At 34.7% G+C, this 15,185-nt stretch overlaps 3 protein-coding genes across 4 annotated transcripts; 1 reads left to right on the top strand and 2 right to left on the bottom strand.

Annotated features, from left to right (window-relative positions):
* Positions 1–594: 594 nt before the first annotated feature.
* LOC133814429 (uncharacterized) lies at positions 595–2,852 on the top strand. Its single transcript, XM_062247390.1, has 3 exons — positions 595–1,579; positions 1,691–2,211; positions 2,394–2,852. Exons 1-3 carry the CDS (start codon positions 595–597, stop codon positions 2,850–2,852), a joined length of 1,965 nt encoding a protein of 654 aa, XP_062103374.1.
* A 662-nt stretch (positions 2,853–3,514) lies between these two features.
* On the bottom strand, positions 3,515–7,869 carry LOC133818064 (uncharacterized). Its single transcript, XM_062250749.1, has 2 exons — positions 4,051–7,869; positions 3,515–3,959 (listed from the first exon to the last, which is right to left on the bottom strand). Exons 1-2 carry the CDS (start codon positions 4,185–4,187, stop codon positions 3,764–3,766), a joined length of 333 nt encoding a protein of 110 aa, XP_062106733.1. The 5' UTR covers positions 4,188–7,869; the 3' UTR covers positions 3,515–3,763.
* Positions 7,870–9,814: 1,945 nt separating this feature from the next.
* On the bottom strand, positions 9,815–12,748 carry LOC133818063 (serine/threonine-protein kinase D6PK). Of its 2 annotated transcripts, XM_062250746.1 has the most exons (3): positions 11,663–12,748; positions 10,483–11,319; positions 9,815–10,218 (listed from the first exon to the last, which is right to left on the bottom strand). In XM_062250746.1, the coding sequence occupies exons 1-3, from the start codon at positions 12,343–12,345 to the stop codon at positions 10,161–10,163; spliced, it is 1,578 nt and encodes a 525-aa protein (XP_062106730.1). In that variant the 5' UTR covers positions 12,346–12,748; the 3' UTR covers positions 9,815–10,160. The 2 variants fall into 2 exon arrangements, with proteins under 2 accessions (XP_062106730.1, XP_062106731.1); XM_062250747.1 differs by lacking the exon at positions 9,815–10,218 and having other exon boundaries at positions 10,238–11,319; positions 11,663–12,747.
* Between the last annotated feature and the right edge of the window lie 2,437 nt (positions 12,749–15,185).

Raw genomic sequence — 15,185 nt, 5'->3', positions numbered from 1 at the left:
GACAAAAAACAAGAACTATGACTATTTTAGATTCTACTTTGTCTTTTCAATAAAAAATCATTTGATATTGGTCTGAATTCTAAATGTCAAAACATTCAGTAACAACAAAGTAAACAGTTCCCTTGAAAAACTATCATTTTTTTCAATTAAGTTTTTCAGTAAGGTATGTAATTGCAGACTAAAGTAACCAGTTACCTTCACTAGTTCCTTAAAAATTTGCAAAATTCTACAGGTATGGAAAATACTACTTCTTTGGTTCAATTTGGAGGCAAGTGGAATGAAAAAAATGAGTACGAAGGATACACAATGATTGGGATATTGATTCCATCAAATTGTTCTCTTGACAACTTGGTGAATTTGATAAAAGAGGAAATAAAGGAAATAAGAGCAACCATTGAAGTTTATTATCAAGTAGCCAAAGGAACACCACCAATAAAGATTGAAACAGACAATTCAGTGTTGTTCTACATGGAAATTTAGAAAAAAGTTGCTGCAAAAATAATAGACTTACCATTGTGTGTAACTATAGTTCAAGAATCAAGTGATGAGAATAACCTTCTTTAACTAGCAAATCATAAAGCTACAGCAGAAGAAATGGAGATGGGAACATTATTAATGCAAGCAAACAAAGCTTCCATCAATGAACATATGTTACTTGAAGAAGGAATGTCAAGCACAACAAATGAGGGCATCATTGTGGCATACATACCTCACCTTGCTGAAGAAGTAGCTGATTTTATAATTGAAGACAATACAAAAAGAAAAAAGAAATTGGAGGAAATCCAAATAGTAATATCTGATTACAAAGTGAACAAAATAGAGCAAGGACAAATTTACAAGGATAAGAACACAATCAAATCAACTCTTAGCTACTATGCCATGCTACATAACTTCCAGTTCAAAACAAAAAGATCAGAACCGAGAGAGTACCTGGTTACCTGCGCAGATGGCACATGCAGCTGGTTTGTGAAAGCATCTAAATACAGAAATCAAGATTTATTCAAGGTACGAAAATGCATTCCAAATCATACTTGCTCTGTTGAAATTGTTATGGAGGATCATAGGCAAGCAAAAAGCATCATAATTGGGGAATTAATAAAGAATAAGTACAAGTCAATCAAAAGAAATTATACTCTAAATGACATCATGAATGACATGAATGATGACTTTGGAGTAACCATGGGATACACAAAAGCATGGAGATCAAGAGAAAAAGCTTTGCTTCTAGTAAGAGGGAACCACGGTGATTCATATCAAAAGTTGCCAATGTATCTTTACATGTTGAAGCAAGCAAATCCAAGAACAATAACACATCTACTCACAGGCAATGAAGATAGATTTAAATACCTATACATAGCTTTCTCTAACTCAATCAAAGGTTGGAGATACTTGAGGCCTATAATTGTTGTTGATAGAACTTTCTTAAAAAATGCACATGGTGCCACCCTATTTTCAGCATCAACATTAGATTCAAACAACAACATTTTTGTCTTGGCTTTTGGAATAGCAGACTTAGAAAATTATAACTCTTGGCTTTGGTTCTTCTCCAAACTAAGAGACACATATGGAGAACCTGAAGGTATGATAGCTTCAATTATATATTCTGGTTTACATAGAAAAAGGAACTGGTTACCCAAATCCAATACACAAATATATGCTATTTCTTTTAGTGTCTTATAAAAGTAACTAGTTACCTTCACAAGGTTGGCTATTGTTTCCGATAGACACAAGAGCATAGACAATGCAGTACATATAGTGTACCCAAATGCGTTCCATGGAGCTTGCATGTATCACTTGCTCAATAATTTGAAAAGCAAGTATGGAAACCATGGAGAAGAGCTACAAATGAATTTCATTGTAGCAGCAAAAGCATACACAAAAACAGAATGTGAACACTACATGAGAGGCCTTGATAGGCTTGTCAGACGCATTAGACCCTATTTAGAGAAAGCCAAGTATGAAACTTGGGAAAGATCACACTCACCAACAAAAAGATACACCATGATGACATCCAACATCGCAGAATTGCTCAACACTGCACTAAAAGTTGCAAGAAATCTCCCTATTGATATCTTGCTTGAATGTCTGAGAAGTTTGGTTCAAAAGTGGGTTTGGAACAACTCAAATAATGCAAATGGAACATTCACAAAAGTGTCTACAACAATAAAAAATTATTTGAGGCATGACATTGTTTCAAAAATGAAGTATGAGGTATGCAACTAAACTTATTCTTACTATTCTTTAATTTGTCAGTGGATGGTAACCAGTTACCTTGCGTAACAAAAAAAAAAAAAAAGCAATAAACTACACAGAGGGGGAACAGGATACCTTCAACATTAATTGTACATAAATGTTTATTATTTTATTCTAATTCATGACAAAAGTATTTTCAGGTCTTGCCTTTCAACACAATAAAATACCAAGTTCGTGATGAAAAGGGGACCAATTTCACTGTAAATATACACAATAGAACATGTACTTGTAATAGGTTTCAAGAAGATGAAATGCCTTGTGGGCATGCAGTTGTTGTAATTGCAAAGAGAAACATGGGAGTGTATGATTACTGTGCACAGTTTTACAAAACAGAAACTTTGAAAGTATTGTATGAAGAAAATGTTCATCATTTGCCCCATAAAGATAAATGGAATCTCCCACAACACTTAGACATAGTGGTGCTCCATCCAAAGGTGACAATCCCTGCAGGAAGACCAAGAAAGAAAAGAATAAAACCAAGAGGGGAACCAAAAGTAATAATCACCTATGGAAAATGTGGCCAACCAGGATATAACAGGAAGACTTACAGGAATCCACCAATTGACAAGGCAAACAAGCAGAAAAAGCAAAAGTCATAGCTTGAAATATTACAGCAAAACTACCCTATCATAGCTTCATTCATTAAATCAATTACTTTCATATTCATACATTGTTATTGAGTATTATAATAACTCTGTTACAAATTCAAATACATTGAATGATTACACCAAGCATATAAAATTCCTTTTAGAATACATTGTTGGTTTTTTTTGTTGTCTGTTAAATATTTATGCAACCAGCACCAGAAAAAACATGGTTTTTAAAAATTAAACATAACATTGTGGATTGGTTGTTTCCAAAGGTAACCAGTTACCACTTTGTATATAACACGATGACCCAGTTGGGTACCTGGTTATTATAGCTCTAATTGCTTTGTATATCCCAGTAGCTTTAAAAAATACATCAAGCAACAAAAATAACCAGTTACCCCTTGAATTTAAGATGAAGACCAAACTACGTACCTGGTTACCATTAAAATATATCAGTTGCTTTAAAAGTAGAATATGTATAAAATATAATTTTAAAACGTGAAAAAAAATAAACAAGAAACTAGGTACTTTGCTCTAACAATTGTCACAAAAAAATACCAAAAAGATCAAGCGCCAAAAGGTAACTAGCTACCCTTTCGAATATAATATGTAGACCAAACAAAGTACTTGGTTGCCATTAAAAACTAACTAAATATATACAGATAAATAACACAAAAAAATATCAAAAGATATATAAGATATTCTTAAGTAACCAAGGTCTTACAATAGTAGCAATTTAACATATACTAGAATCCAACTAACTATTGGTCATCTTTTCCAAAAGTTAAATATCCTTTCCAAAAGTTGATCTAGTCTAGAGTATAGACAAAATAAAAAATATATAATATCCTGTCCTAAAGACTCCTAAATAACCTATGCAGCAGTCTTAAGTAAACCTATGCATCAGTCTTCTTCCTCTTCTACCTCCTATCCAAAAGTTTTTCACGAAACTCATCGTTAGTCAAATATCCATCTTCTTGTTTCTTCTTCCCATGAAAATACAAGCTAACAGCAATGTCTTGGTGAAGCAACTGAGCATCAAGATCTTTTGACATCTCTTTTTCCTTTCCAAGAATTAATTGCTCGGCAAAATAAGTTGTAAAAATCCCACAATCGCTGCAATATTGCAAAAAAAAAAAACTAAGAACATAAAAACAAAATCAGAAATAAACAAGATAAACAAACTTTAAAAAATAAAAAAACTCACCACTCAACTTGTTGAGGAACGCCTTTAGCAATAGTCAATTGCAAAGCATCATCCTCAGCAACGTCATAAGGACTAAGATCAATATTTATACCAGGACGATCATAAAAACCAACCTTTTCCAATAGAAGAGGAATCATTACAGCAAATTCTTCAATTACAGGTAAGCTCAAATTTTCATGCCTCGCCCCGATATAGAATCATAAATAATGAGCAACCTCATCTTTATGTCAAAATGCAACAAAAGCCAATGAGAAAAATTCTTCACATTAACAGGAATAAGAACATGATCAAGTAGATTCCAATGAGTGCTGCAAAACAATGACTCGCCCCTTATAATCTTCAAAGGAACACAACTGTCATCAATGTTAAATGTACCACTGCCTGATTTCATAAACTTCTCAAACATGAACACAATATTTTGGCCAAAACAACTATCAGTAGTAGAGACTCTCCTCTTCAAACCTTTGCATAACTTAACATTTCTCCTCAAATAATACATCATGACATCAATATGCTGCATTTTGAAAAATAAATGCTTATAAGATCACTATGAAGAAACATGTTACCACTTACAACATAACATAATCAAAATATAAAGGGTAACCAGTTCCAATCAGCTGCACAACAAAATAAAAAGTTTGGTTAGCAAGTTACCATCAGCTAAACATCAAAATTATACATTTGGGTAACCAGTTACACAAAGCATTGCAACACAAAAAATGACTGTGGTAACTAGTTACCCCAGCTAAACTACTAGATTATATATTTGGGTAACTAATTACAAATATCGTTGAAACACAAAAAATGACTGTGGGAACTAGTTACGCCATCAAAACATAGTAATATAGAATTGAAGCACATCAATGAATTTTTTTAAAAAAAAATGATAAAGACAACATAAAAAGAAAGAAACTCACAGATGAATCAACAAACTGCCCAGAAAAATACAAACGGTAGAACCACGTCCTCTCGTCAATAAAAATGAAAGTGAAATTGATCGATGGCTCAACCTTGTTATCATCATATTTCTTAAACCTAAAAAAACAAAACAATTTTTAGAAAATGAAACAAACAATTTCACACAAACCAAAAATTAAAAAAAAAACAAATTGTACATAGTTGTTATTATGCTTGACTTTAGTTTCAATCCAACTATGAAACTCAGAAGTTTATTCTTCAGTGTGATTATGACCAAGGTCATTAGAAAAATGATATATATTATCCAATATAGTCTTTTTTCTTTTGTGTTTACCTTCATCTTCAGAAGACCCAAACTTTGTCATGAAAGGAGACTTGACCACAGCACTCGGCTTCGCCTCTCTTTTCTTAGGAAAAATAGCCACAAGATCAGCCACCCTTGAAGAATCATAAACAACAATTGACCAATTGCTCTTATCCTCCATTTAACTGCTATCTTTTAATGGTCTCTCAGTAGACTCATTTGTAATCTTCCACATTTTATTTGACACATGAAATGTAGGAGTTAAAGGAGTCGAGCATAGCAATGAGGCTTCATTAGATTGACTCTGCAAAAACAAAAGAGAACAAATTTATAATTTATAACAAATATAAAAATCAAACTACTTCCTTAGACAATATATGATTAAAACAATATACCTTAACTTGAGTAACAAAATCTGAAGCAATCTTCACAGAATGCTCCAAATCAGCCCCCAACTTTTCACCAACTTCAACATCTTGGTACCCCCCACACAAACATCATCAATATAATCATGGAGAAAGCAATGAAATATTTAATCAAGATATACAACAAATAATATAGGAAAAGACAATTACACAAGAAATTGGTTACCTGAGAAACATGGTCAAAGTCCATTTGATTTTGAGAATCTAAATCTCCACCATCAGTTTTGACAGACACAACAGACTTAATGTCTACAAGCAAACCGATATGTGTAGCAAAATCAACTTCAAAACTTTTCTTGAAAGAACCAAGTTCACCAATAATCAACTTTTGGGAAGCTTGAACTTCAGTCAGCTTTACATGTAACTCCTTGATTTGATCTTGGAGCCCCTTGTTATATTGATCTTACATACAATTAAACAAGAAGATAAAAACATTAAAACATAATCAAATATAAATAAGGGTTTTAAAAAAAATTAAAAAATGAAGAAAAAGAACAAAAACAAACCTCCAAATGCTTCTTTGGAAGAAAGAGTCAAGGCCTCAACAAAGGCATCTCTGATAGTGGAATGTCCTCACCTATAGGTGGTGGTGTGGACAGAATACACTTTCAAATGATAAATTTTTCAAGATACCAAATTTCTTTTCCTTCGCATTAGGAACGACAATATTGGCATCAAACTGAATTAAATTAAAAAAAAACAAAGAGAATCAAATAAAAAGAACATAAATAGCAACAGAAAGCTTCAATAATTAAATATGAAATTAAAAAAAAACTATAAAAATGAGAAGTAACCTGTTACTTACAAATATAAAACATATATAACAGATACAAAAATACAACACAAAAAAAAAAAAGAGGAAAAAATATACATTCTCATCTATAAAGACTCTCTCAAGAACTTCTTGATAACTCACACTATTCTGGCTATGCCAATTCAATATCCTTGGAAATGAAGAACTAATCCTCCGACATAAAAACGATGAACAAATTGGCAATGTCTCGTAAATCCATATAAGGAATGCAAGAGGAAAACCAAAACACTTGTAACTCCAAGTATCAAGAGACCCAACTGTTTTTCTAGGAATTTTCATGTATAGAGCATTCCTCTCTTTTAAAGCAGATCACATATAACACCTAGTTCTTTGCCACAAAATTTTGCCAAATGCAAACTTTTTCAACATGGAAAGCTCACAATCAACTATACCAAAAAACTTGTTGTCTACCCTTGTCTCATTCTGGGTCCCAAACAAAAAACCAGCCAAAAAGTGAATAATCCCCAACTTCACAACAAGGTCATCCCCCATTGCATTAAAATTCTCTGAATTAAAAAGATTACTAACTTCATTTTTGCTAACTTTTTCATTCGCTCCAAAAGGCTTGTTTTCTTGAGGGCCGAGTAAATGAAATTGATGGACCATCAGGAAACATACTTAAATCAACACTACCGTCACAATCTAGCCCAGTAATTAATCCAAAATCACCAATAGAAAACCTCACTACCTTATCACCAAGCTACATTACACCATATACAAGGCAAAAAAAAAACTATAAAACAACAACACAAGAAATCAAACTTAAAAATGATTACTAACAATCATTAAAAACAAAATCCCACAAAAGAAAGCGATTACATACCAAAGGTAACCAGTTACCTATAAAATTACACAACACATGAAAAAAAATATAACCTCTACAAACCAAAAACATATCAAATATAGAAACAAGAACAGTTAAAAAAGGACAAATAAATTATCACTTAGAATCATTAAAAACAGACACTGAAAAAATGAAAAATTATTTGCCAAAGTAACTGGTTACCTTAACAATTAAACAACACAGTTAAAATATCAATAACCTCAAAGGAACCAATTACCTATAACAGAAAGAGATATAAATAAATCACAATAAACCAAAAATATAGTAACCAGTTACTGAGCATATAAAATTTTGTTCACTATAAATAAACTAAACACCCTACTAAGAAATAAAAACAACATTGAAACAGGAAAATAAGAAACTAAAATACCTGATTATTTGTCTCATCGATAATCACAGGTCCACAGGGCTTCAATCCTCCCCCAGGACTTCGAGGAGAACGTCGCAATTTTACTAACGGTCCAGCCTGATCAGAGGACTTAGAAGAGCCAGCATCCCCTCCCTTTTGAACCATTTCTACACAAACACAAAACATAGAAAAATCTCAATCATTAAAGTGAAATAAAAACATACTACATGGGTATAACATGTCAAACCTATTATCATTATTCAAAACCCAGATAATGTTGCAAAGAATATTTAACAGAGAAATTGAAATTGTTGATAAAGAGTTAAAAAAAAAAAAAAAGACAAGAACACGTGATATTGGCATTTACCCCAAATAATGTATACAATGAACTTGTCAGGTATCTACATGACAAGAAGCAAAGTCATCAAATTAGAAGTAATAATCTCACACTGAATATCAACCAAAAATTTGTGCTTAATTCATGCAATGCAACATATCTGTAGATAGCCTTTTTCACAACAAAAATAGTTGACACTAGCAAAGCTACATAAATATCCTTAGGTCAATTCAATTCATAACGAATTACTAATTCAATCTCAAACATAACAATTAAGAATATCACATACTAGCACACAACAAACAAATGCTACATATTCATTTAACAAAACTGTACTATGAAACAAAGAAAAAATATTGTTATGAAAATCGTATATAAAAATACTTATTTATTAAACTCTTGTCTTTTAGTTATTTATTTATATATGTCAAAATTTTGTTTGTTTTTTTTTCTTTTCTAAATCAAAAAGCAATATTTTGTGGTCCGTAAGTGATGATAGTGGAGACTCGAAATAGCTCGATTGAGAGTCTACCTTTGTTTTACGAAAGAGAAAAAAATTGAAATGGTGGCTGTTAAAAGTTGGGGTGTTTCAAATTAATATACAAATGCATGTACATATATATATATTCATACACAGAAAATGTGAACATAAAAAGTAATTAACACACTAATAATAAGAAACAACATTGTTATGAAAATCGTATACATATACTTTACTCATTATGCAAAATCAACTGATCATTTGAAAATACTAACTACACAAAATGACAACCATCGCATCGATGGCCTCCAACCACCACACTTACCTTTGTCTGCCTCCGTTCGCAAAGCTGCTGCAAAGTACGGGACACGCCACAGCTCGACCACCTTCACACCTCACCGTTCGCCTGCAACGATCGCCGTTCATTAAGATGCTGCAATGTTGTTCGGCCACCGTTGGAGAAGAAGAAAGGTCGAAACCCTTTCGGTGAATTCGAAAAGAGGAAAAGTGAAAAAAGTGAAAAGTAAATTGTAACTAATATAAAATTAAATTAAAAATAAATAAAAAAATTTGAAAAGATAAATTTTGCCACATAATAAAATAGGTAAAATAAATGAATTCAAAATTACATAATTACCCTTCTACATTTATAGATATAATTAGAAATCAAAATATGGACATAATAATGATTTTTTACAAATATATAGGAAAAAAATCCCATAGAAGGTAATACAATTTTTAAATAGCTATAAAATAATACTTGTAAAAAAAGTCATATTTTTTAAAAGTTTATTAAAAAACTCATATAAAATATAATTTTCACTTATTATTATTCGAAATGTAAGATTATTTTTATTTATTTAATATATTTAAAAATAATTACAAAATTTAAATAGGAAAGTAACTTTGGTCTATAATAAATTTTAATTATAAAATATTAGTTCAAAGTTTCTAAAATAATATAATTATTTTGTTATGCATTTTAAATCATAAATCTCTTTTGAATTTTAGTTATGTAATTTTTCATGGGTAGGAGGTTTGCTTTTTTTTTTCTTATAAAAGGACTAATAGAAAAAAGACCTTATTGCCACTAAACAATTAAATCAAGGGGATTTTATTTATTTATTTGCAAATAGGGGGATTTTATAAAGTATGTTTCTGTCAGAGACCAAACGTGAATTACTGAAGTATTTAGAGCCTAGCGACACATTTTTCAAAATATAATATCCAAAAACAAAAGTTCACTTGAGCTAAAAATATTTTGTTTGACCCCCTTCATTAATCACAATAAGGAATAAGCATGCAACTGAAAAGGGAGAGCTGATGAAAATGCTGTATTTTACAATATTCGTTAAGACGCCAAGCACCAGTGTCTAACTTTAATGTTCTATTGGAGGCTAAGCAAAGGAAAAGAGCGGTATGATTAAAGTGTTTTACGTGTAAGAAAAGACCTGTTGGTTGAAAAGGAATAAAGGACCACTTTTGGAATACCCAATACCATCTCAGCATAACCCCCATACAGTTAAAAGAGAATTGGAAGAGAGAGAGAGAGAGAGAGAGAGGACCATCGCAAACGGAGAGCTCTTGAAACATATTTCTTGCTAAAAAGCATCCTTAGTCCCCATCAAAGTCACAACTTTACTGTGTCTTGTCTTGTTCACACCTTTCATTTTCCAAAAGTTCATTTCTAGATAAACTGCAAAACCAAATTCAGCAGCCTAAAGAAAGTTACTTTTTTTTTTTCTTGTTCCTTTTAACCAGAAGAATATATAATTGCATCTCTGAGTTAAATTTTCTAATTCATGCTAGCAAAAGAAAAATTCACCATAGCTAGAATTTGATGAGGAAAAAGAAGAATAAGATTATTCACTGAGAAGTGAATACATGGGAATAATGTTAGCTAACAACAATCAGTATTCATCAGAAGAATTCGAACTCCAAGTATAGACCAGATGATGACCTATCTAAGTATGGTGTTGTCTTGTTATTTGGAGGCACTTCTGGCTTGGACGTGTGGTTTAAGAATGATAGATCAATTGGTTTGGGAATCTCTGGAGGGTGAGTGCCTCGAATGAGAGCCCAATTAACACTTTCAAAGAATGGATGTTGCTTTATTTCAGTAGCCCCTCTCTTAAATCCTAATCTCTTTTGAGGGTCTTTTGCTAGTAAACCCCGGATGAGATCCTTGGCAGCAAAACTAACATTAGATCCACTAGGAAACTTGAGGGGCTGTCCCACAACATTGAACAGCGTCTCTCGATTTCCATTGCCTTTGAAGGGTGTCTTGCCATGGAGCAACTCGTACAAGAAAATACCAAAAGTCCACCAATCAACAGCACTTCCATGACCATCTCCTCTTATGATTTCAGGAGCCAAATATTCGTGAGTACCAACAAAGGACATGGACCGAGCATTCGTTGGTTCCGCAATAAGGACAGGGAGTGAATCTGAATTTGTCACACTCGTTCTTTCACTTCTCGTCTTGTTTGTTTTGGAGCTTAAAAATCGAGGCTTGAAACAAGAAGGTTGCAAGCAAGAAGGTTCCACACAAACTGGCAATTTGCAGGTTGGATCAATGCACGATGGCTCAATGCAGTATGAAGAGATTCGGCAAGATGGTTCGGTACTAGACCGAACAAGAGTTGGGTTCACATTGCATCTTAATGATAAATCAAAATCAGACAGCATTATATGGCCATCCTCCCTAACCAGTACATTTTCAGGTTTAAGATCCCTATACACTACTCCCAACATGTGAAGATACTCCATAGCAAGAAGAACTTCCGAAGCATAAAACCTACAAAGAAGAAATGAGAATAAATTTTCCTTCTTAAACATAGCATAGCAACTGTCAATGTCATGGTTATACACTTCTACTAATACAGGAACAAAGTGATATCAAAACTACTAATACAAGCAAGAATAAGTTGTTTATTTACTCAATTACAAAAAGAACTTCAAGTTTCATTCTACCAGTCTTTCATAAGATTCACAGCATAAAAATTGCATTTTCTTATATGTAATCTGAAATATTCCCACCCCATAAAAGGTTCCTAATTGTTTAGACATTTCCATTGATGAAACAATGGCAACTCATAGGTGACCAGATTAACCAAATAAATGATTAAATTATTACGAACCTAGCCGCTTGCTCTGTAAAATGCTTGCCCGGTTGGCGTTGTCGAAGCGTATGAAGATCACCACCACTGCAAAACTCCATTAACAAGCAAGAAAACTTCTCCGTCTTGAAATGGGAATAAAGGGTCGGAAGAAATGGATGGTCTAACAAACCCAATATGTCCTTCTCAGTCTGAGCTCTCACCAACTTCTTCCTCCCAGCAAGCATGCCCTTGTCCATCACCTTGATTGCAAATAGGCAACCCATATTCCTCAACTCGGCCAAATACACACTCCCAATGTCCCCACAACCAAGCTTTTTCAAAAGCCTAAAATGGCCCAAACCCAAGTCCCCATCTTTACTCTTCACGAACTGAATCGCGTCCCATCGAATGTCGTTTCCCTTGTGAGGTTTCGATGGGCAAAAGCTCCTAAAACTAGTGTCATTCCCATCAAAACTATTGGAAATACTAGCAAAACTCGAACTACTCTTCTCACTTTCTTCTTCACAGAACAACTTAAGAGGTTCAACATTCTTGTTAGTTTTTTCCGGAGTTCCATGGCTGCTACTCACACTGTTATCAGACCCAGAAACAGTGCCGCTACATAGGCCTATACTCACGCTGTTGCTGAACTTATGGTCTTGGGAGTTACTAACAACTGGTGGGCTATCGTTGCTTTCACTGCTCTGAGGTGTTTTGTCCATTGTTTTGGAGAGATTTGTTAGTGCATACTAAGTGTTTGATAAAGGCAGTGATAGAAAATTAGTGGGTTAAGATAAAAATGGGGGGATGCAATGCAATGGGATTGGTGGTCAAGGTTGGGGCTTTGGGGTTGGGGAGTGACCGAGGCGGTCAAAGAGAGGGCGAAACAGACGGGGGCGCGAAGAAGAGAGCTGAACATGGGAAGAACCCAAAAGGAGGGTGGTGCCGAAAACGGTATTCAAATTTCAAATCTGAGTGTGAGAACGGGGTGAGAGACCCAATGCCCAGGTTGGGTAATTTGGACTCCATCTCTCTCTCTCTCTCTCTCTGAGCATAACATACAGCTTAGAGACAAAACAAAACGCAGAGAAGAGAGGGATTCACTGTTTACGAGGACGATAAAAGCCATTTAGATTTTCTAAACAAATATATATTTATTTAAACACCAATTGTTATTGTTCTACTAGGATCTTTTTCAATAGCATATCCACTCTTTCTTTCCTTTTTCTAGTTTTTTTATCACGAGTTTTTTTTAAGTAAAGAAAACATTTATTAATTGGTCAATGGAACAAAGTCCCTCACAAGAGGACAATGCTCTTAGAGGAAAATTAACCAACATAAGTGTAATGTCTTAGACTCCTAATAAAGTTTAGTACCTTGGTTAGTGTATCGGAAGAATATTATTGAAAATTATGTGATTTTAATTGAATATATGTATGATTATGTGATTTATATGTGAGTTATACTATGTGTTGGAAATGAGGATAAATTTTCCAGTTCAAGAACTTCAGATGAATCTGAGTGAACGAGAGATGAATCTAAGAACACAAATCAGTAAGACTAATTATCAAACAATTAGAAAACGAAAAATATGAAAGCATAAATCAACATAAGTATATATACTGGTTCAGAACAAAATTAATGTGATCTTGAGCCTAATCCATTTTTAGGAACCACGATCTCTTATTTATTCAATCAACGAAATGAGTACAAGACTTCAATGAAGCTTCTTGGAACAATCTTGGATCAAACTCTCTAAACACGCAATCACACAGGTGCTTTCCTCTCAATCCCTAAGCAAGCACTGTAAAGGAATAAGGACAAATAAGTTGTTGTAACAAATTGTACCAACCAGTAGTGGTTCCTAGACGTGGTCATGGCACACCCATTATTTGTTAGCTTTTTATCATTCTATTATTTTCAGTACAATATGTGTAAAAAGGCTGTGTATATCCGTTTCCCTCTTTTGTATTCTTCTGCCTGAAATGGCTATTTAAGTAATGGAATTACATCAGCTTCAATTGAGTTGAATATTCATTTTCACTGTTTCTATTTTCTTAACTTGGTATCAAGAGCCATCAAGGCCTACGCCAAAATGTCCACAGGACCAGATCAGACTCCTCCGCCAGCCTCTGCTCAAAGTGAGGCTCATTCGGCCAACACTCAGCAGCCATCTGCCATTGCTTTTAGCAATCCTTCAGCTCCTATTTCTCCAGTTGGCAGCACTCTTAGCCAACACTTTGTTGTCAAACTTGACAGAAACAATTTTACTCTTTGGCGTGCCATGGTCTCCACTATTATTAGGGGTCACCGTTTGGATGGTTACCTCAATGGCACAAAGCCTTGCCCCCCAGAGTTCATCCTTGCCCCAGCTGACTCACCCTCTGCCGAGTCCCGTTGCCCCAATCCAGAATATGAAATCTGGATTATTAATGACCAGCTTTTAATGGGCTGGCTTTATGGTTCAATGACAGAGGTCATTGCCTCTGAAGTCATGGGTTGCACCTCTGCTTTTGATTTGTGGAAAGCACTTGAAACCCTCTATGGAGCTTTCTCTAAGGCCAAGGTTGATGACACTCGCACCTGCCTTCAAACCTCACACAAGGAAGATTTGACTATGGCGGCTTATCTTCGGCAAATGCGATCTTGGACTGATACTCTCGCCATCGCAGGTGCACCATATCCTGACTCTTATTTGATTACTAATGTTCTGAATGGCCTTGGTCCAGAATATCTCACCATTGTCGTGCAACTTGAGGCTCGTGGCTCTTCCCTCACATGGCTTGAACTTCAAGATGTTCTTCTCCGCTTTGATAGTCGGTTGGAACGTCTCAGCACCCACACGACTAGCACCAAGATACTCAAGGATGTTGTTGCTCCTTCGGCGCATTTTGCAGCTAAGACCTCTTCTCCCTTACCACCCAACAGGCGTTCCTCTTCTGGACACAATAGCTATCGGGGTTCTGGTTCTAGAGCTCGTGGTCGTAGTGGTTGTTCCAGCTCCAATGCTAATCGCCCTACCTGCCAAGTTTGCGGGAAGTATGGGCACTCTGCCGCTGTTTGCTACAACAGGTACAATGATTCGTTCATGGGCAGTGACCCACGCCAGAAATCCCAGTCATCACCGACTTCTCCTACCTCTCAACCCAGTGCATTTGTGACTTCTCCAGAGGTTATTGATCATGATGCCTGGTTCGCTGACAGTGGCGCCAACAACCACCTCACCGCTGACCCTTCCCATCTGGCCAATCGAACTCCTTATGGTGGTAAGGAACGGCTCACAGTTGGTGATGGTAACTCTCTTACTATGGCTAATACTGGGTTTTGCTCATTCCATTCTCTGTCTAAACAACCCCTTATTTTGAGAGATTTATTACATGTTCCTGCAATTACAAAAAATTTGGTCAGTGTGTCAAAACTCACAACTGATAATGAGGTCCTAATGGAATTCCACTCTGATGTTTGTTTTGTGAAGGACAAGAAAACAGGGAAGGTGCTACTCCAAGGGACTCTTAAAAATGGACTTTACCAACTACAACTCCCACCGATACCTCCTCCCAGC

Source organism: Humulus lupulus, chromosome 2 (assembly GCF_963169125.1).
Source record: "Humulus lupulus chromosome 2, drHumLupu1.1, whole genome shotgun sequence".
NCBI lineage: Eukaryota > Viridiplantae > Streptophyta > Magnoliopsida > Rosales > Cannabaceae > Humulus > Humulus lupulus.
Note: the sequence above shows the minus strand (reverse complement) of the source record. Positions and strands in the feature narration are given on the sequence as shown.